The sequence below is a fragment of the Patagioenas fasciata genome, chromosome 16, assembly GCF_037038585.1.
Source record: "Patagioenas fasciata isolate bPatFas1 chromosome 16, bPatFas1.hap1, whole genome shotgun sequence".
Taxonomy (NCBI): domain Eukaryota; kingdom Metazoa; phylum Chordata; class Aves; order Columbiformes; family Columbidae; genus Patagioenas; species Patagioenas fasciata.
This window is the reverse complement of record NC_092535.1, coordinates 4,880,396-4,904,810: the sequence shown is the minus strand read 5'-3', so window position 1 is coordinate 4,904,810 and position 24,415 is coordinate 4,880,396. Positions and strand designations below refer to the sequence as shown.

General features: G+C 52.3%; 3 protein-coding genes across 3 annotated transcripts in view; 2 read left to right on the top strand and 1 right to left on the bottom strand.

The window, feature by feature from the left end:
- Nucleotides 1-3,043: 3,043 nt before the first annotated feature.
- PABPC1L (poly(A) binding protein cytoplasmic 1 like) lies at nucleotides 3,044-15,144 on the top strand. The gene is made up of 15 exons (XM_065849921.2): nucleotides 3,044-3,707; nucleotides 4,505-4,698; nucleotides 5,190-5,305; nucleotides 6,063-6,202; nucleotides 6,975-7,069; nucleotides 7,266-7,403; nucleotides 7,947-8,042; nucleotides 8,917-9,183; nucleotides 9,927-10,017; nucleotides 10,310-10,435; nucleotides 11,731-11,870; nucleotides 12,235-12,328; nucleotides 13,206-13,336; nucleotides 14,184-14,272; nucleotides 14,849-15,144. Exons 1-14 carry the CDS (start codon nucleotides 3,515-3,517, stop codon nucleotides 14,265-14,267), a joined length of 1,905 nt encoding a protein of 634 aa, XP_065705993.1. The 5' UTR covers nucleotides 3,044-3,514; the 3' UTR covers nucleotides 14,268-14,272; nucleotides 14,849-15,144.
- Nucleotides 15,145-17,387: 2,243 nt separating this feature from the next.
- TOMM34 (translocase of outer mitochondrial membrane 34) lies at nucleotides 17,388-21,532 on the bottom strand. The gene is made up of 7 exons (XM_065849857.2): nucleotides 21,397-21,532; nucleotides 21,207-21,306; nucleotides 20,828-20,980; nucleotides 20,035-20,195; nucleotides 19,641-19,785; nucleotides 18,944-19,070; nucleotides 17,388-18,433 (listed from the first exon to the last, which is right to left on the bottom strand). The coding sequence occupies exons 1-7, from the start codon at nucleotides 21,509-21,511 to the stop codon at nucleotides 18,335-18,337; spliced, it is 900 nt and encodes a 299-aa protein (XP_065705929.1). The 5' UTR covers nucleotides 21,512-21,532; the 3' UTR covers nucleotides 17,388-18,334.
- Nucleotides 21,533-21,598: 66 nt separating this feature from the next.
- Nucleotides 21,599-24,415, top strand: part of STK4 (serine/threonine kinase 4) — a 42,147-nt gene continuing 39,330 nt past the window's right edge. Inside the window, exons 1-2 of the mRNA XM_065849851.2 lie at nucleotides 21,599-21,746; nucleotides 24,290-24,370. Of these exons, the coding sequence (XP_065705923.1) occupies nucleotides 21,715-21,746; nucleotides 24,290-24,370 (113 nt within the window). The 5' untranslated portion in view covers nucleotides 21,599-21,714. The remainder of the gene's footprint in view (nucleotides 21,747-24,289; nucleotides 24,371-24,415) is intronic.

The window sequence follows — 24,415 nt, the reverse complement described above, 5'->3', positions numbered from 1 at the left end:
CTAATGCTAAATTACTCATTCCTTTGCAGAGATATTTCCCCCCACGCCCTCCCAAATTTGTAGTAGAGAACAGTTTCTCTTCATTTTTGTTGAGGTCACACTTATGTTGCCATTGCAGGACTTGAAAGCGATGCAGCTCTAACTATTTAACTTGCCGTGAGTCATTGCAGATTGTGTGGTTGAACACACTGTACATAGGAAAAGTCTGGTTACATTTAAAGGCTTTTCCTCACACTTGTGGCTGCAGGGTCAGTTCTTCAGCTGCTCCTCTGTCCATCGTGTTTGCACCCCTGGTCACCTGTGTAACCCACATGTACTGCAGGTAGCTGCTCAGCTGCTGGTGTGCACAGGAGCTACTGAGAGTGAGAATGCACGTTTATTTTCTGGAAATGAAGTGCTTGAAGAGATGGGCAGCAATGGCTGGGCTAGCTGATACCAGTCAGCATCAAAGCACTGGGGAGGTTTGTGGGGAGCAAAGCGACTGTTCCTCCTGCTCCCGGAGCCCCTCTATCGCAGTGAGATGATACAGGAGGGCACTCAGTGGGTAATGTCACTCAGCTTTTGATCAACTGCTGCAAAGGCTTTACACCAAAATCTGGCTGCTGGTCAACCCCTGATCCATCCTGTGCTGGAGGTTTAAATAGTGGTCCCTCTGTATGTATCTAATTATTGCCACTCTGCCGTTTTCTCCAGCCTTTCTAGGCGTGCTTGCTCTTTGTACAATAACTCCCAATCTGCCTCACGTTGGTGATGTTATCGGGGTCAAGAAGAAAAAATCTTGGGTCCTGCTAGCTGCTCCTGTTCATAGAGCACATGTCCTGCCTCAGTTCTTTCACATGACATCTGCCATCCTTACCATCTCTTTTGTGGGAAATTATGAGCCTGAGAGACTGGTCTGCAGCAATGATGAGGAAATATCTTAATTTTTCAAGTAATTAAATCATTTTGGGAATGGGCACTCTAGCTTGCCCTGCCACTGTAGGAGTCTGGGTGTACTCTACATGTTTAAACTGACCTAACTGATGCTGCAGCTTCTCGTTCCTTGCACCGATGCTCATCTGAGCCCAGGGTGAGGTGGTTCAGTGTGGGAGAGCACCTGAAGGCTTTTGGGATGGGGAATTTTCTCCTGGTCTGTGCTGCAGCTGAGCCGTCTGAGAGAAGGGGATGGGGTGGAGTTGAGCAACCACGCTTGGATTAGTTCTGTTTTAACGTGCGGGTGCTGTGTGGTGGGTGCTGCCTGGAGCCGACTGGTGTATCTCCTGAGCAGTGTTCAAAGACTTCATGGCAGCAGGAATCACCTTTATTCATGGAATCCAGCAGCCCTGTTCAGTTGAAGTCAACACAAGACACTTGTCCTGATGCTGTAGCTTCCCCACGTTAGAGCACGGCAGTGTGGCTGTGAGGAGCGAGTTTGGCCGGAGCATGGAGGTGCTGGTGATGGACCCAGCGCAGCCCCACGACCCCAGTGGTGCTGGGGGAGCTGCTGGTGGATCTGCCCTTCCCGCTGCCCCGGGCTCCTCTGCTGCTCCATCCCACGTTCCAGCTGCGTGGCAACTCGTTAATGACAAATCATCTCTCATACACGTACCATGATGTCTAAGCTGGGGGGTGATCTTTGGGGGTGAAGGTGACCTTACAACATTCAGGTGTCATTCAGACAAAAGGTGACGGCAGAGACCAGGTTTCCGTATCCTGTGGGTCTCTGTGGGGTGTCAGGGGATCCTGCTGTGGAGTTCGGGAGCGTGTGTCAGAGGACAAGGGCTTGGTACCGAGCTGTGTGCGCCTTACCGGCTTCTGCCTGCATTTCTTACCTTCACGGAGTTATCTACCAGAATTTGCAGGTGATTTCCTAAAAATGTGTGGGTGGAACATGCAGCCTTGCCAAGTGCTATCAGAGTTCAAGGACAACGGCAGCCCCGGTTATTCGGAAAGCCAGGAGAAGGGCGGGCAGCCGCTCCCCACCCCGCCGTTTGCAACAGTCAGGAGATGCAACTACCGGCTTTCTGCCGAAATCCGTAAACTCCGCGGGGCTGGGGGCGGCTGGGGGCTGCTGGGGGCTGCTGGGGGCTGCTGGGGGATACCGGGGAGCTGCCGCTCCGCTGCCCGCGGGCGATGCCGCTCGGGGTGGGGCGGGGCCGGGCCGCAGCTGGCGGGGGCGGAGGGACCGGTCCCGCCCCCGTGCCGCGGCGGGAAGAGGCGGGCGGGGGCGGCAGCCGGTGCTGCGCTGCGAGCCGAGTCCGCCCGAGCGCTCGGTGTGAGTGCGGGGCTGGGATCCGGCTGGGGGTCCTCCCGGGCAGGGCCGGCAGGTCGCTGCTCTGGCGTGTCGGTGGCTTGGCGGGGTCACAGCCCTTTCGCCGGGCGCTGGAGCTCCTGGGATGCTCGGCGGGGACGGGGCTGTGCAGCATCTGTGCTGGCTCCCCGCCTCGCCCCGAGCCGGAGCTCTGCCTACTCCCCTCCGTCTCCTTTCCTCCCTCTCCGCCCCACCAGCCGCAGAGCAATGCCGGGTTTGCTCTCTCTGCTGTCTTTATTTAATGTCAGTATTGCCGTGAGGTCGCTGGGAAGCCCATCTCGGGCGTATGAGGGGTAGGGCTGTTTTGCAGAGCTGGTGCACAGCTCTTCTGTGCTCTGCTCTCCGCGGTGACTTACCTTTGGCTGAGGGATTGCTTGGTGCACCTCTCCTTTATGTGTGTATTTGCTATGGGCATCCTTAGGGTATCTTAACAAATGCCTCTGGTCTTTTGAGCTTTAATGTGAGAGCCCCACAGATGGGCTTTATAAGCTTTCAGGGCAGGAGCTGCATCTCTCTTGTCTCAGTCAGTGCCTTGGAGATCTCAAGCTGATATTTTTGCACACAACTTTATATCCAACTGAAAACAGTGGGAGATTGAGCATTGCTTTTCCTGCTTTGGAGGCTTTGTCAGCAAGCTGAGGCTTGTTTCTCTGGGCAGGGCTGGCTAAAAACCTGTGTTTGCCTTGTTTAGAAATGGAGGCGGTTGCTGGGAGTCCTGGCTGCAAGAAGCAGTTTCCCTGGCAGGGCAGCGCTGTGCATCACAGCAAACCTGGACTCCTTGGGCTTGCTCTGGCTGAACAGGCGGCTGGAGGGAGCTGCTATGGAGGGATTAAAATGGAAGTCTCTGGTGGAGAAGGGCCATTTACCTTCTGGAGGAACGAAACTGCATTTTGTTTCTCTTGGTTCTTGAGTGTTGAAAGGAACAAATCAGTGTGTGCGGTATGTTGTGTCCCTCTGGTCGCTCCCCAGGTTTGTGGGGGCTCTAACATGGGCAGATCAGCCCAGCTCAGCTTTTGTACCAATATTAAAGTGTCCTTGAAAAAAATCTGGGAACTGCAGCATCCTTGGGGCATTTCCAGTCCCAGCACTGCTGGTGGGAGCGGCACAGCTTGCACTTGCGGTGCAGCCAGCCCCAGCGTGGGTCCATGGCTGCTGTGTGATCTGAAACCCTCTCTCTGCAGCCTTGGGTCTGTCTTCCTCTGCAGCTGAGCTTTCTGGTCAACCATGAACGCCAGCGGCCCTGGCTATCCGTTAGCTTCTCTCTACGTGGGGGACCTCCACCCGGACGTGACCGAAGCCATGCTCTACGAGAAGTTCTCACCTGCTGGGCCCATCATGTCCATCCGAGTCTGCCGGGATGTTGCCACACGCCGATCTCTGGGCTACGCCTACATTAACTTCCAGCAGCCTGTGGATGGTAAGGTCCCTGTAATGCAGTCTTGAGGAACTGCATCGCAATGGGGGCTTGGGGTGTGCAGGAGAAGGAAGGGCAGGTGGTGGACCCGGGCAGAGCTGTTGTCTGATGGATGCCTCAGCTGTTGCGACTTGGCCATGTTCTGCTGCGACTTGGCCACATTCTGCTGCTGTTGGGTTTTGGTTGTAACTAATCCCAACCAGATGGTGAACCATCTCTTCTTAGAGACTGGGAGAGGATGCAGCAGCTGGGTTTGGGCTTAGGAAGGTGAATTACAAGATCCATGAGCTGATGGAGAAGGGTACCAAAACCCCTTCTTCCCTTCCCTGGGGCAGCCAGCTGCCCAATGCCTCACAGTGTGAAGCAAGACCCCTCTCCTGGCAGCATTGCCATGATACAGTGTGCATGGTGTGGTACCCAACAGATGTTTCATGCTGGAGTGAGGCAATGGTGATGGGGAGGTGTTGGGTTAGTTGTCCTGGATACCAAAATCCTTACTGAGTAAACAAGTTTGATATCTGCCAAACTGGAGCTCGCAGTGAAATGAATGATCCCGTGGGAGTCAGACATGCTTTGGAGAGGAAAAAAAATTAAGCCAAAAGGAGTGATGTGAATGGAAGGGAGGAGAGCAGCCCCTGCCTGGCCCTGCTGCCCTGGGAGGCAGGGCTCCCAGTCTCAATTAGATTAATGACCCCCTGTCCAATCATACCCCTGATTCCTGTACCCGTCTTAGCTGCCATAGGATGTGAAGGGGCTCTGTGTTACCCTCCTCTCTCCGCCTGTTCTTACTTCTTTGCCAGCTGAGCGAGCCCTGGACACCATGAACTTCGAGGTGATCAAAGGCCGTCCCATCCGCATCATGTGGTCCCAGCGGGACCCTGGCCTCCGGAAGTCCGGGGTGGGAAACGTCTTCATCAAGAACCTGGATGACTCCATTGATAACAAAGCCCTGTACGACACATTCTCTGCCTTCGGAAACATCCTGTCGTGCAAGGTACAAGTGCCCATGGGCCCTGGAGGAAAGGGCTTGCTGCAGAGCTGCCCAGTGTTCTCGGCAGTGTGCTCCAGGCTGCTGAAATTCACTTTCTCATTCTGCTTCCTACAAAGTTTCCCCTGAATCCCCACCTCCTTTGAAGACAAAAGGCCCTGCTGTGTTTCCCATTCCCCCTTTCTTCCCAGTCCCTGCACAGACACGTTGTGTGTTGTTCCGCCTGAGCTCAGGGTATTCGTGGCACTTGGCTCTCAGTAGGCCATGAGCTCTAGGGCATCGCATAAAGCACCAGGTGCTGGAGGTCAACCACCTCAGCCCCAGCAGGACATCTGACCCCGGGCAGCATCCCAGTGCAGCTCAGCTGTCGTGGCAGTGGGATGTCAGGGAGGGTAAATAACCCTGGGAAACAAGGGTGAGTTTTCCTGCAACTTACTTTTGTGCAAGCAGTCTCTCTTTTTCTGCTCCCCCCCATCCTCTTTGCTCTGCGTTTGTAGGTGGTTTGTGACGAGAATGGATCTCGTGGCTACGGCTTTGTCCACTTTGAGACTCACGAGGCAGCGACTCGAGCCATCGAGACCATGAATGGGATGTTGCTCAATGATCGGAAGGTGTAAGTGGAGGAGAGGAGAGGAGGAGAACGTCTCCTCATCTCTGTGCTTGGTCCTCCCTTGCCTTGGTGCGTGCTCCGGAGGAACTGCCTGCCCTGCTCGGGCTCCCACCTCCTGCAGCTCTTCCCTCCCTTCCCGTCCGTCCCCTCTGTGCTCTCCGGGCCAGTGAGTCACTTGTGGTCAGTGCTGGTGGAAGTGTGATAGTGGTTTGGAACTGTTCCTTATGGTGGGGAAGGAGTCCAGCCCTGGGCTGTGTTTTATTGCTGAGGCAGCGTAAAGAGTGCCCACAGAGCAGGGCTGGTCATCAGTCTCTGCTGCCAACATCAGATAATCTGGGCAGGAAGAGGTTTTTGCTGTTCTTCAGCTCCTTGCTCACATTGCATCACCTTGTTCTCCGCATCCGTCTCCACAGAGGAAAGCAGCTGCCCAGGGAGGTTGGGGATGCCTTGAAGGAGGAGAATTGGCACTTGGTGGCATCCTTTGGGGTCTTTTGGGATCTCCTGGGGTGATAACCCCATCGTGAGGCTGTGCCCTGTGTTACCACTGTTCCCATTTCAGTAGTGCCAAGTGGAGTCTGAGCAGGGGAACACCAGGGTGAAGCTGCTTGATATAAAACATTGGGTGGATTCATGGGTGAGCAAAGCACAGCCTAAGATGTTGGGGTCTCTCTTGACCTGTACCAAGACAGATGTGCCCGTGTCCATCTTCCCTCTGTAGAGGATGCAGAGGGTTCCATGTCCCTCTCCTTGCTTCCTGTAGGTTTGTTGGTCACTTCAAATCCCGCAAAGAGCGCGAGGCAGAGTTTGGGGCGAAGGCGATGGAGTTCACCAACGTCTACATCAAAAACTTTGGGGATGACATGGATGACGACAGACTGCGGGAAATCTTCTCCAAGTTTGGTGAGTACAGTTGTTGAAGTAAAGTATCCTCATGTCTGATAAAGTGATGTTGGGGCAACTGCAAAGAAAGCTGGGGAGAGTGCTTGACTGAAATACTGACCCGTTCTCTCAATGGAATCGGACTTGCTTGAGTGCCTTGTCAGCAAATGAGTACAGTGGCTTAAATTGTCAGGACGTTACATATGCTTTCTTGCAGTGATGGAGGATAAGTTTGCCAGGCATTCTCATGGAAAAAAAGATTATTTTTATCACTTTCTTGGGTAACAAAAGTGGGGGTTTTGTTTTGTTAGTTTTTGAAATTGTCTTGAAACCAGCATGTTGTCTGGTTATAGGAGCCCTGGGAATAAGAGATGCCGAGTCTGAATTTAAAGCAAAAAGACCTTTTCAGTTTTAATGGAACATGCCTCTTGTGACAGGGTTTAGTATTGTGCCGACCTATGGGCTGTACTGTCCATGCCTGGCCAGTGTTAGCTCAGGTAATCTGTGAATACACTTCCTATGAACCCAATGCATGTGTTCATATATAAAGCAGATGAGAACTTCTGGCCAAAGAAACTCATTGCACTGGTCGGAGAAACCAAAAAACCAAGAGCAATAAGAGCAGTATCCAGGGTGGTAGGCGTTGTCCTCACCAACGCACGCAGCCTCCAGTTCCTGCCCTGCGGTGGGGATCGCGCTGTCTGTCCCCCCTTGGCTCTCTGGTGCTGCCATTGCCACTCGCTCTCCTCACTGGGCTGTGGGCACCCTTCTTCACGCGTTGTTCCTCTTTCAGGAAAAACACTAAGTGTCAAAGTCATGATGGACAGCACTGGCCGCTCGAAGGGCTTTGGGTTCGTCAACTTTGAGAAGCACGAAGAAGCCCAGAAGGCAAGAGGCTCCTTGCTGCTCTGCTTCTAGCTCAGCCCCAGGCTTGTCCCCTGCTCATGTTCCCACCTCTCCTTGGTGGGGGAACCTCACCAGCTTTGTGCTGGCACTGGTGGGGCTGGTCTGGGGTGGTGGGTGAAGAATGGGGCTGTGGCCATCAGCGTCCTGCTGTGCTCAGCACCCTCCCCTCCGCTGGCAGGCGGTGACCGACATGAACGGGAAGGAGATCAACGGGCGGATGGTGTACGTGGGCCGGGCACAGAAGCGTCTGGAGCGCCAGAGCGAGCTGAAGAGGAAATTTGAGCAGATCAAGCAGGAGCGAGTGAGCAGGTACCAGGTAAGTGGAGAGCAGGATGCTCTGTCCCTGCATCCCTGCAGGTCTGCACTAGGGACACGTCCTGGGCACCCAGGGACATCCTGGGCTTGGGAACAGCACAAGCACAACCGGAGCAGATCAGTGTGCTGGGTCCCTGCTACAGCTAAAAAAGACACACACAGGGGCCCAGTTGCTGCCTGGTAATGTCCTGGAAAACACCATCAGGACACAGAAGGGAGATCTAAGCCCAGGGTGATCTTGGCAGTTGAACAAATGGGTCTGTTCTTTTCCAGAAATTAAAATATTAGTCTGGAAATGAGGCAGCTTCCTGAGATCTTGGAGTGACTTCATAGCAAAGATCTGGGCACCTTCTTTACTCAGGGTGTCTTGCCTATGGGTGGAGCACACACGTGGTCCTGGCTCCTGTCACCGGTCCTGCGGCAGCTCTGTGGAGGACTGTGGGACATCCCACCCTCTGCAGAGCTGCTGGGGGAACACAACTGGCTGAAAAAGCTGCTGTAAAATTCAGGAGCCCAAGCTGCTCTTTTTTTCACGTGTTTGCAGGGGGTCAACCTGTACGTGAAGAACCTGGATGATGGGATAGATGACGATAGGCTGAGGAAGGAGTTCTCTCCCTACGGCACCATCACCAGCGCCAAGGTGAGGGGCTGGGGCTGTCACTGGGACTGCTGGGGTCAGTGAGCTGGTGTGCTCAGCCGTTGGAAACGGACCAGGATTATCATCCTGTGGAGTTATTGTTCCCTGCTGATGGCTTGTGTCTCCAGCCAAGTGTAAGGGACACACCACTTGAACTCCACACTGTCCTGAGGAGCTTATTATTCAGCAAATATTTGGTAGCTTTACCGAGTTACCGCAGCCCCACTGAGATTCAGGGTATGGGACATTAAAGCCTCATAATTCTGAATATTGCACAGCTGCTCTGTGCTTTGGGATCTATGTGACACTGATACAAATGGAAATGACCCAGAAACCGCCTGGCTGACAGGCTGGCGTTTTACCTCTTGGAAAACCATAAAAGTCTCAGTCTTGCCACCAAGACTGGTGTCAGTCTTCTCTTGAGGGCCATGTGTACATGTGCAGAGGGACAGTCTGGCTTTAGGGTCAGATACCTGTAACCTGACAGCTGCCAGGCACAGATGCTGCCTGACCCTTGGACAGGACATGGTGTCCCCCTGGTCCCCAGCTCTTACTGGCTTCTGTGATGTAAAGCACCAGAGTCCTGCTGGTCTGTAGGCCCTGGCTGGGTGGCAGACACAGACCCCTGGGAGATCACGGGCTGCAGATTTTGGGCTTCATTTCCCAAACCTACTGGTTTTGCCCAAGCAAATTCTCCCCTTCCCCAGACAAACCTCACCACGGAGTCCCATGGGTGCAGCCCCATCCATCCCCCCCGGGTGTGAGGGCTGCAATGGGGTGCCCATGGCTGGCAGGTCCTGTGCACCCCCTGCCGCGCGGTGCTTTGAGTGCTGTAAAGATCTGTGGACTTAGTTGTCTTGTTCTAATCCAATTTTAGGTGATGACAGAGGGTGGCCACAGCAAAGGGTTTGGGTTTGTATGTTTTTCCTCCCCAGAAGAGGCTACCAAGGCCGTGACCGAAATGAACGGGCGGATCGTCAGCACCAAGCCTCTCTATGTTGCACTTGCTCAAAGGAAAGAGGAGCGGAAAGCAATCCTCACCAACCAGTACATGCAGAGATTAGCCACCATGAGGGCTCTGCCCGGCCCTCTCCTGGGCTCCTTCCAGCCCCCCCCGGGGTACTTTCTACCCCCCATCCCCCAGGTGAGAACCCATTTCCTAATGGCAGCCTTGCATGGGGACACAAATCTGCCCTGAGCTGGAGGAGGGGGGCGGCAGTCGGGCTGAGGAGCAGAGCTGGGGTTGTGCAGACCTGGCCCAGGCTGATGTGGGATTGGTGGGAGCAGCGCCCGGCTTCTGTGGAAGTGGAAGGGCTGGGGATTTAGTTGGTACCCTGTTTCTCCCAAAATAAGACCTACCCTGAAAATAAGACCTATCATGATTTTTTTTTTTTCTTCCCAGGATTTTTGAGGATGCTTGAAATACAAGTACTACTCCAAAAACAAGCCCTAGTTACAGTTCATTAAAAGAGTCAATTTAAATAGTGTCCATGCAGCTATGCATGTAAAAAAAGCAAGCATCTTTTGGAGCAAAAGTTAATATAAGACACTGTCTTATTTTCAGGGAAGCAGGGTACCTACTGCTCCTCAGAGGAGGGAACCAGGGAGGAGTTTGGTGGGAGGGTGTGAGCATGGAGAATGAGTCTGCTGATGAAATGAGGGGAGGGAGAAGGGTTACAGAGGTGTAAAAGCTCATGGGGAAGAGATAAGTGCAGCTGCTGGAGGATACATGGGCAGCAGGACTGGAGGTCAATTGTTGAAGTGCTCTGGCACACCACAGAGCGTGGTTTTGGCTTGTCTGTCTGCGTGTGGCAGCCACCGAGATGCTCCAGGGTAGATCTGGCTCAGCTCCTGAGTCACCTTGGATAACATGTTCTCCTTTCCCAGCCACAAACCAGAGCTACCTTCTACAGCCCCAGCCCAGTTGTCCCAGTCCGTCCTGCCACTCGCTGGAGTGCGCAGCCCTCCCGGCCCCCCCGTGAGTCAGCCTGTCTCTCCCCGGGGCTCTCGGTGTGAGCTGGGCTCGGTTGGGGACTGTGGGTCTATAAAAGCAGCACAAAGTGTGTAACCACAGGTGGATGTGGTCTGGAGAAGCGTGTGGGAGTTTGGTGCAGGGGTCACGGTGATGGGCACCAGAGGATGAGATGTTGGGGTTGACCCTGAGGTGAGATGCTCCCAAGCTTTCCCCAGTCACAGTCACTTCCCCCATTTCTCCTTCCATGCCTTTGCTACCAAGAAGCTCTATTAATCCTGCTCTGTCTCTACAGCAGCGTATCCTGCAGCTACCCCCATCCTGAGGGCTGCGGTGCCGCCCCGGCGCCTGCTCACCAACATCAGCACCATGAGACAGGCCTCCACGCAAGTGCCCCGTGTGCCCCCCCAGGCCCAGAGAGTGGGTGAGTTGGGGGAGGACCTGCCTTGGACATCCCTGTGCGTGGGTGAGGGTGCTTGCTGTATGCTTGGGTCTGCCTCCGAGGATGGATTGGTTTGTGAGATCGTTCATGGAGGAGTCTGGATGGTGCCCTTGTATGTGATGGGACTGGAACAGTGTCTGTAGCAGATAAGTGTGTAGCTTTTGGGGAAGGTTGTGGTCTTTCAGGTAATGGGACAGGTCTCTGATATGCACGTTGGTCTTGTTGGATGCTGCTTCTCAAATGTGTTCATTAAAGGTGGTGATGATGACGCAGCCATGGCACCCTAGGCTTAGCACTCAGACTGAGGTGGAGGTTGGGACAGGACTTCTTGGGCAGAAGCAGAGGTTCACAGGAGCTCCTACAGCCTCTGGCTGAACTGCTGCCATGGCCAAGCCTCCAGTAAAACACACTCATGTTGGAGTTGTTTGGAGCTGAGGCCCAAGAACCAGACCTTGCTGGCACCCCCAGGGCCTGGCTGTGATGGGGCCGTCCCTGTGTCCCAGGATGGCCCCTCCACTTGCCAGCATGACATGGCTGTGCTCTGCAGGGCTGGTGACCAAGTTGCTGCCCTGTGCACCGTGCCCAGAGCACTCCTCACCCTGAGTGCTTTAACCCTGTCTGTCCCACCACCCCTCTGCCTTCTGTGTGGGTGATGAGGGGTAGGATGCTTTGAGGGGAGGCAGAAGTAACTCAGGGTGGAAGATGGAGCGAGTGAAGGTCTGAGGTCCACTCAAACATGGGACTGTCTGGTGAGGTAGCATTGACCTCCAACCATCATGGCTTCATGCGATTTAGCCCAGGGTGGTCTGTGGTGTTGGGTGTCTTATCACTGAAAAGAGCAGTGGGACCAGGAAGGCTGTCTTTGGGTTTTTCTCCTCTACATGTGCCCTGGTCCTCTTGTTCCTCTGCCGTCACCTTCTTGCAGGAAGAGAGACAGGGTGAGCCAAGGGCTCTTGCAGCCCTCTCCTTGGTGCTGTGCCCATCCTCTGGCTGCTGATGCAGATGGGCATTTCTGGAGGAGAGACAACGAGGTGTAGATGCCTTTGCTGGCCCTCCTGCCCTCTGCAGAAAAATCAGACCACCACAGTCCTGCAGGCAGGGTAGAAGTGCCCTGCCCGTCCTGGAGAAGCTGCCTTTGACTTGAGGGCTGCTTTAAGCCCGTGGGGTGACTTTTTGGGCTCTCTGGCTGAGCAGACTGCCCTTGTGGCTTCAGCGTCCCCTGTGCACACGTGCATTTAACACGCTTCTTCATAGAAATGTTCCCATTCCCATTGCAGCCAACATTGGGACGCAGACGGTCAGCACCCGGGTGCCCTCCTCACCCACCCTGTCGCGGGGCACCCCGCAGTACAAGTACTCCTCGTCCGTCAGGAACGTCCAGCCGATGGGGCACATGCCACCTGTGGTGGCCCCGCAGGTACCTGCTCTGTGACCTCTGGGCTTGGGCACGGCCACTGCAGCGTGCATCAGCCCAGTCCTGCTCTGGGATAAGGTGGCTGCTGAGCCCAGCCAGCCCCATGGCTCTGTTTATAGTATGGGCAACTTTCCCAGGGGCTGCTGGGGTAACTGGGGCTACAATAGCCTGGCTCTGGCTTTCCTGGCAACCAGCATTTGGATACAAGCAGGCAATGCCAGAGTCTGCAGCAGCAGCTGGAAGGGATGAAATGTCCCACTGGGTCTGGGGACCAGCGCAGTTCGGGCAAGCCAGGTAGCTTGCGTATTGCTTCCAGCGCTTCTGATTGCGGCTCTTCTCTGTGTGTTTGTTTGTTTTCTCTCTCCAGGTGGGAGAACCCGCTGTGCATGTGCAGGGGCAGGAGCCGCTGACAGCATCCATGCTTGCAGCAGCCCCTCCTCAGGAGCAGAAGCAAATGATAGGTGGGTGTCACGGTGGCTTTGCTGTAGTAGGTCCAGCTGTGGGGCTGCGCTTGCATGTGAAAGTGGACTTGCATGCACCAGGGAAAACTGAGCTGCTAGGAGAAGCTGTGAGCATTTGAAGGATTGCTCTGATATTATGCTGCTTTAAAAACAAACAAACAAAACAACAAAATGGGCTGTGTTGGAAGGCATCAAAACCCCTCCCTGTCTGATGAGCTGCCTGGCAGACAGTGTCTGGCCAGGCTCTGCAGGCTGGGCACAGCTCCATCACACCTGGGCTGCACCACAACCTCTGAGAATGCCCCGGAGCTCTGAGCTGTCCTGCATCACCAGCCATCAGCGGCTGGGTGGCTGCAGCAGCTGCGGTCAGCCCTGCCCAAGAGAGACTGGAGAAGAGTCATCTGGGGAGGGAACAGGGAGGGATGTGCACAGGGCAGAGGCAGCCTGGCAAAGCTGTGGTGGGGAATCTGGCAGCGAAACAATCTGTGTGCTGGAGGACGGGATGGCAGGAAGAGGGCAATTAGCATTGTCCCTAGCCAAATGTGGCTTTCCTCCTCCACACCTGTTTGCTTGTATAGCTTTCCTTCCTGGTAAAGCGTGCCCCATAGGTAAGGCTAGCTCTCCCCGTTGTGAGGGGTTGCTGCACTGGGACTGGTAACATTTTGCCTGCGAACACTTGCTGTGACACGCTGGACTAAGTTTGCTTGTGAGCAGGTTTTTTTGTGCATCTGGGTGGGTTTGTTTGTTTTTCCCCCACCATCTCCCCTCTTTCTCTCTTCAGTTGAAAGGACAGAGCTGGGAGGGCAGGAGGGTGTGCATTGGGTTTGAAAATGCTGGAGGTCTTGCACAGTGGTGATGTCCCCGGTGTTTGGAGCAGGTGAGCGCCTCTACCCTCTGATCCACGCGATGCATCCCTCGCTGGCTGGCAAGATCACTGGGATGCTGCTGGAGATTGACAACTCGGAGCTGCTGTTGCTCCTGGAGTCCCCTGACTCCCTGCACTCCAAGGTAGGAGGCACTCGGTGTCCAAACACATCATATCCCAAAGGGCTGGCTGCCTGCTGCTGCCAGGAGAGGTGATCATGGCCCAGAGGATGGGTTAAGGATGTTGATAGCCATGGGAAGAACAAGTAACTGCTGCTTTTTCTTTTTAAGTGAAAAATGAGCAGAAAGGGTGTTGGGCTGATGTCGTGGCACCCAGTGCCTGAACACCTGCCCACCTTCAGCAAAAGGAGAAGCTCAGAGCAGCTCCACAAAAGCACCGGCCAAGCTCTGAGGGTGGTTTGGAGGTGGCTGGAAAGTGAGAGGGGAGAAACAGGGTGGGTGTTGCTCCCCAGAAGGACATAGGGAGATGGTTTTTCCTGAGAATAGAAGCCAGTAAATGCTGCCTCTCTGCAGTGATTTCTTCAGTTTCCTCAATCCTGGTGAATATTTAGTTTTGGTTCCCATCAAAACAGTTGCAGTGAATTCACTGCATCTCCTTGTTGGTCCTTGGAGATGGGATTCACTTTCACCATTTCAGTGATGTTTTTGAGGAGCCTGGGCTTTGCTGGGTGGTGTCAAGCAGCTCCACCTCCAGAGGAGTCTGATTCCTCTCTGGCAAATTCTGACTCCTATAGAAAAGGAGAGATGTCCCAGCATTTCCCTAGGGACAAGCCAGGGGAGATCTTTGGGCTGATCTGTCTCTGGCAGAAGCAGCAGACTTGGATTTTATGTTATTATTCAAGTCCTTTAGTTCTTAGAAGTGAGTATGTACAGAAGCCAGAGTGGGACCTGGGATATCGCGTTTCCTATGCAGTGCACTCCTCCGTGGGAGCAGCTCACCTTCTCCCCTCCTTGTGCTCTCTGTTGTAAGATGGAGGAGGCGGTGGCTGTTCTCCAAGCACACCAGGTCACCAAGACGTCGCACAAGAACAGCGCCGTGGCGTTCCTGCAGTGACCCGGGTAGGTGCAAGGAGCTGGTGCAGGCGTTGGTGTGTGTCTGGTGTGCTCAGGGTCTCTGGTTTCTGACTCTCAAACTGGGGATTGGGTTTCGTTGTCCAGACCAAGTATGGCTTGATGAGCAATCAAAGTATCTTTGACTGTAATATTCCACTTCTTATGTCACATCCTCCATTTTCCAGACTCACGTACTGCAGAGACGTGGTTCTGTGTGGTTTTTCTGTGTTCACAAGGGCACTGACTGTGCAAGCAGCAAGGAAGATGGGAAAGCACCTTCTTTTTCTGTAGGTCTAGGGGAGACTGGTACAATCTTTCCTGGGGTTTTTCCAGTGTTTTTTGCAGAACCTTGTCAGTAAATACCCTATAGGGTGTTGGATGTCGTGTGTGGGGTGACCAGGAGAGCTGGCTCTGCTGCTGGGCTGGGACAGACCCATTAACAAGCAATTCAGACTCACGTGTACTCCTCTGAGGATATTTTCTTGGCTTGTGACTGCAGGGAAATGGTGTGTTGGGATGAAACTGTTCCTTTAGCAGTTGAAACTTGCATATGTGGGTTCTTGGTTTTTTTTTTTTTTGTAGACTTCAGGACTGAGTGCGAGTCCCGAGGATGTTGCCTTTGAAGAACAGCAGCAGAAACCTCACCGTGCTTTTGGAACCGTGCCCGTACAGCGACCCTGGCTTGTCTTCAGTGCCCCATCCTGGTTTTTGTGTGTATTGTGAACCTTGCAGAATTGCTTCCTCCTGCACCTGTAAAAAAAAAAATCCCCATGTTAATTCTCTTCTTGCTACTGAAAGCCTCTTGTGAAATGTAGTGTGGAACCCAGCCTGGTTCAGTTGCCCAGGAAATGCCAAGTGCTGATGAATCACCATTTTTACTGAATTTATTGGGTTCTGTAGTTTTATTTTTTTCCTGTAGCTGACACTAATAAAGTACTGAAGCTTCCACCCCCAGAGCATGGGTTAATTCCCATTGTAGAAAGACAGCAAATGTGTTTTCTCTGTTTCAGGCAGGTGGAGGGATGGATTTAGGTCAGGCTGCTGCCATCAGTGTTTGAAGCTTGTGCTGCTGGTGGAGCGGCCATCCTGAGAGTTGATAGTAAGGGACGTATAGGATTAAATGAACAAACTGCCAACCAACAGGCTCTCCTGATCCTTTCTGACTTTCTAGGAGGATGGCTTTAAGCGAATTTCATATCATCTACCTGTATTTTATCCTTTCTAGCTAGATGTTTTGAACTTTCTTTTAAAAAGCATCATCTTCCTGTGATTCTCCTTTTGCAAGAGACCTGGTACACTGAGCGTCTTCTGCTGGTCACCACACTGTGTGTGTGTCTGTGGTGCACAAGACCCGGCTTTTGAGGTACTGTGGACTAGCTGTAAATCAAAAGCTGCTTCTCCAATGTATGTTCCTGACCAGTGATTTCAAGGAGCTGCTGATGGGCCTGAAAACATTCAGAATCACATTGTGAATGGGATAGCTTGGACGCATTATTATTCTGTTCTGCCCTCCGGGCCTCTCCCAGGCCATGTTTTTGTTGTCATCCTAGACTTACCACTCTGTTCTTCCTACTTAGGAATTTCTGTCCCTAGGGGCTTCTTTAGTACTTGACACCTCCACCAGCACCACCCGCCTTCTTTCTGTCCAGCCTGGGTGCTGGTGCTGCTCTCTCCATCTTCCTGCTGTGCTGGGTCATACTCACTGCAGTCATCCCTCCTACTTCTTGTTTTCCTTCCAGCGTTTTAACAGCTCACACGCTTGCTCCTGTGTGGTGTCTGCTCAGCTGAGCTTCTTCCCTGGGGCTTTTCATCATTCCTTTTTCTTGCTTTTTTTTTTTTTTTTTTGACAATTCTTCCTCAAACCTCCTTAAATACTCATTTTCATCACAGTGGATGCCTGAACTGTGCACTACTGAAGTATCTCCTTCTCAGTGAGATGCTTATAAGGGACTTCAGTCTAACTAATATACAGGAGCTTCATTTAAGTTATTTCTCCCAAAGTGTAACTGGCTGGAAGCTTTTATGCTTTGTCTCTAGACGAAAGATGTATATTTGCAGGAGTGGAATGCATACAGGAAGCTGGAATGGAACTGTACAGGTAAAGCTGGCCAACAGCAGAATGAGGTTGTCTGCAACTCTTTTTTCAGGTGTGACAGGCCAGTTCAGATGTGCCTGTGATGCCACCTCTGATGCTGGAGGCCTTGGCTTGAGAGGACAGCTGCAAAGCTGGAGGGAATGCAGGAACACAGGGACACCAAATAGCTTAAAAAAAGGACAGGAACAAGGACCAGAGTCTTTCAAATCTTTATCAGAAAAGGTGAAGTTGTGGCTCGGATCCCCATGTTTACTAGAGGATACTGGAAAGTTTTCAGCTCCCTTGCTTAACCCCTTTGGGGAAGTCTGAGCCTTTAGGGAATGGAAGGAGGAGCAGCAATGCAAATGTGAATCTGGAGTCTCCTGTTTGGAGTAGCTGCTGTGCCTTTTGGAAGGGGTGCTGCTGACAAGCTCTCCAGCAGCACAGTTGCTGGAGCAGAGGAGGAGACAGGAGTGGAAGTGACCCTGGGTTTGAAGCAGTATGTTTTGTTGCTGTGCTTCATCTTTGTCTACCTCGTGGTATTGCTGGGGAAAGTCTCAGAGATAAGGTACAAAAAGGTGTTGCTGTTGCTGAGAGGTGTCATGAATAGTTGAACAGGGCAGGTATCTGCTGCTCCAGATAACAGCAGGGCTATTAAAAGGATAGCTCTTCAGTAAGTGAAATGAGCCTTCCTCCTGTATTTTGTGACCTTCCTCTGCTTATCTGTGTACTGCTGGTCGGCGCTTCCCCACCCTGACATCCATCACCCTTGCCTGCTGGGAGCTCGGGCAAGGATCAGTGGAGATACAGGGAGTTGTAAGTTGGTGCAGGTCTAGTGTTGTCCAGCATCTTGACTCACCAGTTAGAGCACTCTACCCGTGCACAGTGTGAACAGTGGTGAGAAACCCTGATGTGTTGTCACCATCTGACAGAGCAAGGCCTTGGACAGCAGTGGCTGAACTCCTTGGACAAAAAGGGAGGGACAGTATGAAGTGGTTAAAGTGTTCCAGTTCCCCTATACCATCCATCACATAAAAAACACATCTCTGAAGTGAAAATAAACATGGCTTTAATGGTTCATAGAATAAATCCAAATCTCTCTTTATCCACCATTTTAAGTCAGTGCCATCATATCAGGTAAATATAACCATGCATTGAAGTAGTAAGCCAGACCTCAGCTGGGATTTTACTGCATATCCTGCTCCCTGTAACATAGTATAGCAACTGCTCCAAAAGGCACAGAGGAGCTGAAGTGTTTGGTTTTTTCAAACAAAAAAAACAACAGAACCACAAAAAACAATTGTAAAGTTCCCAAGCACCCAGAATCTAAAAGAAGTAGTGCACAGTGTAACAAGGCAGGCTTAAACTGCTCCTGTTTTCCTAAATGTGCAGACTAATTAAAAACACAAAAAAGCTGCTACTGCAATGGTCTGCAGAAACTCAGCTGAGGGCCAACAGGCATCAAGTGGGAGATGAAACAAGCTCAGCTCTGTGCAAGTAACTGTGCCTGTGTTACCACAATGGTATGTGGTGCCAGGAAAACTGCAGCAGTTCCTGCAGCAACCTTATTTCAGAAATAGCAGCACAAATGCAGCAAAACTGTCACCTGATAAGGACAAAAAAAAAAAAAATAATCTGTATGTAGCTCTTCAGAAAGAGAAGAGCCACCCCACATGCATCTTAGACAACATGGAAAGAGTCCCTGAGGCCAATAGTTACAGCCAAGTTGACTTCAGTCAGGGAAGGTAACCGATATGCCTCACAGGGAGAGGCATTAAAACTCTGCATGATCTTAGAGCCAGGTAATAGAGTTTGATACAGATTGTGTGTCTTAACATTCATTGTGCTGGCATAGAACCTGTTACATCTCAGCAGCAGCAGATGATAGATTTCAATACCAATCCTGCATTAAGGTTGGTCCCTGTAACAACATCAGAAGGGAAAACGCTTTCTTCTGCAGTGGAAAACAAAGCTTTCCTTGTTGCTTGGTTACCCTAGGCTCTGTTCAGTTCTTGCAGTAATCTCAGTGCAGCTGTGTTCTTTGGTTCGGTTTTCAACAAGCTCTTGATATCAGCAATACTTGATTTGTAATCCTAGAAAGATAATATTTTTTTAAGTGTTAGTACATTGAAAATTCAGTCTAATGCTCTTGCTGCAGAATTACTACTCATAACACAACTGAGTCTGTGCCTCCCCCTGTATAATTGCTTAAGCACTGGCATTAATATAGCTGTTCTAAAATACACTTAAACTAGGGCTAAGAAGACAATTTCATCACTCAAGAGGGTTCTGAGTCCAGCAGCAATGCAATAAGTCTTCCAGTACTGCCTAGAGAATCTCTCACCAGACACAAAAAGCTCAGTGCAACACGTAGCTGCTTCCAGCATCTCCAAAACCAGGACCTGGTGCTGAGAAACTCACAAGATCCAACCAGCAAATAGTGATATGAAAGAAAATCCCCTCTCAGTCCACACAGGTCTCAGCTACCTGATGGCAGATGTTGTCTAGCACAGAAATGAGCTCTAAATGGCATTTCTTGCCCTGATCAAACATGAACAGGCACCTAATCCTAGCTTAAAACCATTCAAAAACTCCTGACTTACCTTCAGTTCTTTAAGTGCTTGAGCACGCCTGTAGAGTGCCTTAACGTTTTTAGGATCTAACCTCAGAGCTTCTGTGCAGTCCTGTACGGCTTCCTTGTATTGCTTCAGACTCAGGTAACAGAGAGCTCTGCAATGCAATTACCAGGTTAGAGATCTTCAGCTAAAAGCAGCTTCTGCTGCAACACACACAACAGATCTCAGCCAAGCTCTGCGCAGCACAAAGCTGGACTCCAGAACAGTCTTGAGCCTCATATGTGATGTAATCTTACTTCTTGAGCTCAAGTTTGTTTCAGTTAAAAAGGAAGGAAAAAAGGAAACAGTTTTTTAGTCTGAAAGAAAAAAAAGGAGAAAAGAAGATTTTTAGAGTAAGCTGTTCTGAAGCTAAGAACCTGCACTTCAAGGATGCAGGTTCCTATCTATACCAGTCCAGACTATACTCTGCTTCCTGCAGTGGCCTTAGGAGTCTCTACACTAAACAGGGTCCTGGCAGGTCCTGGCAGGCAAATATTAAAGGGAGAAATCCCTTAGCAGCCCTAGGCTGAGCGTCTCTAAGGGTTTTTTGCAGTACCCGATCAGAGAACTTTATACAAGCTACAGGGAAGACCACTTGGAGCAAACATTAGACAGCTCTGTTGGAAGCACCACAGTGGCTTTTATAAAGGGCCAAGAAGTACTTGGGCAAAGAGCTGAGCAGCACCTGTTGGTGTAAGTTGCACATTCCTGGCTGAGCTTTAAACTCTCAGTGTACTTCTCAACTGCTTTTTTATGGTTTCCTTTCTTTACAAGTTCATTTCCTTCTGCCTTCAGAGTCTGAGCCCTCTCGGTGCCAGCAGCAGCCTGGTCTGGAAACAGGGAGAAAGCGTACAGAACACTATAAAACTGATAAGATCAGCACAGCCTCTCAAAAAGCAAATATCCCCATACCAGAGACGAGACACAGAGACATCAAAGGATCCAGAACCAACCAAAGAGGCTCTGGCAGAACCAGGCTCACGGTTCTCCAGGCCCCAGCTGCAGACAGGCTGAGCAGGCCTGGCAGCTGCCTTGTTCATCCCCCCTGTGTGATGCAGGGCTCTGTGCCTGGTTCTCACCTGGTCCTGCCCGCTGTGCAGCTGCAGGAGGAGTGTTTGCCCCGAGGGCCCCGGCAGAAGGAACACTCCACCTTGTCTGGGCAGAAACAGGGACCGTGGGGATTGGCGGGAGCTTCTGGCGCCAGTTCACACCATCCTTCTCCAGCAGAGCTTTAGTCATCCTGGAAGAGAGGGCTGGTGGTCACACTGTCTGTTGGCCACGTAGGAGCCAGCACGGTCGCTTTGTAACCCTGCTCATGTATTGAGAACAGCACCTCTCCACTAACCCCTTCATGTCCATTTAGACTAAGCTCCTTCTACAGGCAGGACATTTATGAAAGGAGCTTCTTCATGTCAGCAGGGCTAAAAATACCAGAGGATGAGGGCTTGAGCTGTCAGTGCTCAGTCAAGCAAGAGGTGTGCGTGTCAGTCCTCAGCCTTGGGAAGCGGTGAAGTGAAGCAGACAGCACCAGGAGGACGAAAGGGCTATGGCAGCCTGTAAACCCAGCCAGCACAGGGAGCTGGAGCTTGTAGTTAAGTATTTGTTTTAAAACAGGCACTGAGCAAAGCAGAAAATGTACCAGGAAATTAATTCCCAGCCCTCAGCCAGCATCCTGAAGAGCAGACAGTGTGGCCAAGCCTGCGCCTTGCGCAAAGCATCAAGAATCCTCAATCGCTTCACCCGTGCGCTCAGGACCCAGCTTGCTCCAACACGGCTGCAGAAACACAGCAAGGCTCGCAGGAGCACCAAACCGAGCTGCTGTATCCCCAACCCTGCCGGTGTCACCCCGGAGCATGGCATGGCATTCCTTACCTGTTGACGCCATCGTGCGCGGCCGGGATGGAGCAGTCCACCTGCAGTGCGGTCTTGTAGTCCACGTAGGCCAGCTGGTACCTCTCCAGGGCCTCGTAGGCCGCGGCCCGCCTGAGAAGGGGCTTGATCCCGAACGGGACCAGCTGCAGGGCGCTGGGTGGAGGGAACAGAGCGGCCGGGAACGAGGTCAGCCCGGGGGGCCGCGGGGAATCGGGCACGGCGCGGCCAGGCTGGTGTCGCTCCGGCGCTGCCACCGGCCCCGCCTCGCCTCCCTCGCGGTGCGGGAGAGAGCAAACGAGCATCCCGGCCCCGCCACCCCCGTGGCCCGGTGCCCTCGGGCCCCATCACCCGCGCTGCCCCCGGCCCCGCCGCCGCTCACCTGCTGCAGTCGGTCACGCAGAGGCCGCAGGCACCGTCCTTGAGGTGGCAGGCGGCGCGGTTGGCGAGCAGCACGCTCCGCTCCTCGGCGGCGGCTTCCCCTGCGCCGGGACACAAACGGGACCGCGGTTCAGCTCCGTTCCGCCTGCCCCACCCCCCACCTTACCCGCCCGGCTCGGGACGCGCGGTACCTGCGGCCTCCAGTAGCTCCAGGGCGCGGGTGTAGAGCGCGGCGGCCGGCCCGTACTGCCCGCGGCGGAACTCCTCGTTACCGGCCCGCCGCAGCGCACCGGGAGACGCCGCCATCGCGCCGGGCCGGGGAGGCCACGCCCCTGCCACTGGGGGCGGGGTCTGCTCAGACCACACCCCTCGCCCGGCGGGGCGGGGCGGGCGCTCCCCGCGGGCTTCCGGTGGCGGAGCGGAAACGGCGGCGAGGCGCGGCGCGGCGGGCGGTGATGGAGGGGTGAGTGAGGGACTGCCCGGCTTAGCGACCGCCGCCCCGCAGCGCCATGGAGACGGTGCAGCTGCGGAACCCGCGCCGGTAAGTAGAACGGGGGTATCCGCGCGGGAACCGGGACTGCTGCGACCCGGCCGGCCCCTGTGCGGGCTGCGTCTTCCCTGTCACCGGCGCGTCCCGGGCCCGAGGGGTGTCGGCGGGAGCGGGGCAGCCGGCGGGACTGAGCTCCCGGCCCGGCGCACGGCGCAGGCAGAGGCTGGAGGAGCAGCGGGGCCTTCGGCGAGACCAACCGGGCAGCGCCGGTGAGTCCATACGGTGACAGCATCGAGATCCGGTGCTGGGAAAGTGGCTTGAACTGAGGTACCAGAGCTCACGCCGGTGGACTTGGCTGTACCGGAGGCTGTGCTGCCCCTCTCCGGTGCAATGGCAGAGCCCCAGGAACCTGACATTTGCTCCGATCTCTCTTGGGATGAGTTCGGTACCGGTTCGTCAGGCCCGGTGCCGTGCCCAGCCCCGCCTGCCCCGCTCTGGGCCTGGACACGCCGGTGACCCCGGGTGGGGGGAGCGGTTGTGGACCGGCAGAGGTTTGAATGAAGGGTCGGGCTGTCAAAATGCTATCGGTGCTTGGCAGCTGTGTCCCAGGGAGGCTGCGGGCTCTGCTCCTCTGTGACATACTCTTATTTTGTTAAACAGCAATGTATTTTCCATTAAAAAAATAAAAATGTCTGGTTTTATTCTGTAATTGTTTTTGCTGGTATTTAACCGGAAGGTGATTCGGGTTAGATCTGAGTAACAACTTGTTTTGTGTTGCTGTTCTGTCTGTGTTGTATAAACACACCACAAAAAAACAGAGTTTGCCTTTGACAGCAGCAAGTGCGCTGGGCGAGCTGGATGGTGCACAGTACCTGCAGCCCTGGGCTGCAGCAGAAATTAGGTAGTTTGATGGAAGCACAGTTGTTGTCTGGTTACTGTGTTTGATTATGTGAAAACCCCTTTTTTAATAGATTTTGGGCCTCATTTTAACTTCAGCAAGAAGAATCTGCCTCTTGCATTGCCCATTTTGGGTTCCTTGGAAATGGCAGCTTGTGTAGTCACCAATACATATGTATTTTTTTCCCCTTCTCTTCCAACACCTCCTCCCTCCCCATTTTCACAAGGACAAGAAACATTCTGTGGGTTAGTGCTTATCTTTGCAGGGAAGCCAGTGACGACTTTCAGTATTTCACCACTTCCTGACTCTGCTTCTTTATAATGTTTCCTTTGCTTCAGGAAGCCATTGTATGTACTCCATGCGTGAGCCGCTCCTCCTATATGGCTTTTGTACCTAAACATAATAGCCAGGGATCAATGAGTGGTTTCTCACCCTGTTTCTGAAGAAATTGAGGAAAAAAACCCATGTATTTAGTACCAAAATTAGCATTCCTGTGGCTGGAGTTGTGATCTTTAATAGCAGCAGTAAGAGCTTTCAGTGCTAATTTGCAGTTGCAGGTGACCACGCTCATTTTGTTTCAAGCCCTACTCGCTGTGAGACCAGTAAATTCTGAAAACTCCAAGACTAAGAATTTTCTGTGTTTCAAAAACTAGCACGAGCTGGTTTGGGGAGCTTGGAGGTTTGTGTTTTGTTTTTTTAAATTTATTTTGTTTGTGCGTTTTTTGTGGTTTTGTTTTTGTTTCAGACTGGTTTTTTTAGTTCATGCAAAAATAAAAGAGCACTTGTTTGGAGCTGTTGCATACTGTTCATCTGACAATAAAACACTTTGTTTTCAGGACTTTTTTTTTGATGCAGTCCTTGGCTGTTTCAAGAGGTTTCTTGGCGAAATGCTCTCCAGTGTGACAGAGGAGGATGGAAACAAATGTGGTTGATCTTGTTGTTGCCTTGTGTACAGAATCTCCCTGAAATTGTATGGGGGGTGAGGGGAGCTGGAAAAGGGGTCCTAGTACATTGCATTCCCTAGGAGGTATTTCAGCTGACACTTACCAGCAATGCATTGAAGAGGGATGGACCAAGCAGGGTTAAGATCCCTAAAGAGATATCAGTTTTCTTTCTTCTTTTCTTTTTTTTTTTTCCTGTTAGAAGTTTCATAGTGTATTTACAGACCCACAGTCAAGATCTGAACTTCTGAAGTTAAAAGCATGCAAGTGAGATCGGCATTGCCTCCTTTCTCCCCACAAATGTATTCCACACATATTCTAAGGCACCAGGGGAGATGATGTTCCCTTTTGCATGGCCTTAGTCCATATCCTTCCATTCAAGATATTGAACTTGGGCAGGTATGTGCAGTGGCTGCGAGACTCCGCAGTGCTGTGTTGGGATTTGACCACCAGTGTGTAGGTCCTGAGGTTGCGCTTCCACCAAGAGGAGCTGTGGATTTGTGCGCCTGATCAAATTCTGTTCTCTGTAATTCCCAGTCCTCTTTTGCTATTGGGTGCTAGTAATATATAATAATAATAATACTAAATAATAATACTCAATCTGGTGGTCAGGTGAGATAAACTTACCTTGCAACCGGTTTACTTCATGCTGACCCTTGTGTGCATTTATGTGGTGCTGTTGATTCTTCTGTTTCAGCATAGCCCAAAGAGCCATAAAATTAAGTATAATAATTTCTCTGTTCTTGCCAATACAGGCAGCTGAAGAAGTTAGATGAAGACAGTTTAACCAAACAACCTGAAGAAGTATTTGATGTATTGGAGAAGCTTGGAGAAGGGTATGTGTTCTATTGCGATGTGCCAAATGTCCATTTCTCTAAGAA

Coding starts and splice junctions, on each gene's coding strand:
- TOMM34 (XM_065849857.2), bottom strand. CDS start 21,511: ATGGCGGCGTCTCCCGGTGCGCTGCGGCGGGCCGGTAACGAGGAGTTC. Junction 20,196..20,827: donor GCGCACGATGGCGTCAACAG/GTAAGGAATGCC, acceptor CCTCTCTTCCAG/GATGACTAAAGCTCTGCTGG. Junction 18,434..18,943: donor AAGCACTTAAAGAACTGAAG/GTAAGTCAGGAG, acceptor TTATCTTTCTAG/GATTACAAATCAAGTATTGC.
- PABPC1L (XM_065849921.2), top strand. CDS start 3,515: ATGAACGCCAGCGGCCCTGGCTATCCGTTAGCTTCTCTCTACGTGGGG. Junction 5,306..6,062: donor TTGCTCAATGATCGGAAGGT/GTAAGTGGAGGA, acceptor TGCTTCCTGTAG/GTTTGTTGGTCACTTCAAAT. Junction 7,070..7,265: donor AGCACGAAGAAGCCCAGAAG/GCAAGAGGCTCC, acceptor CTCCGCTGGCAG/GCGGTGACCGACATGAACGG.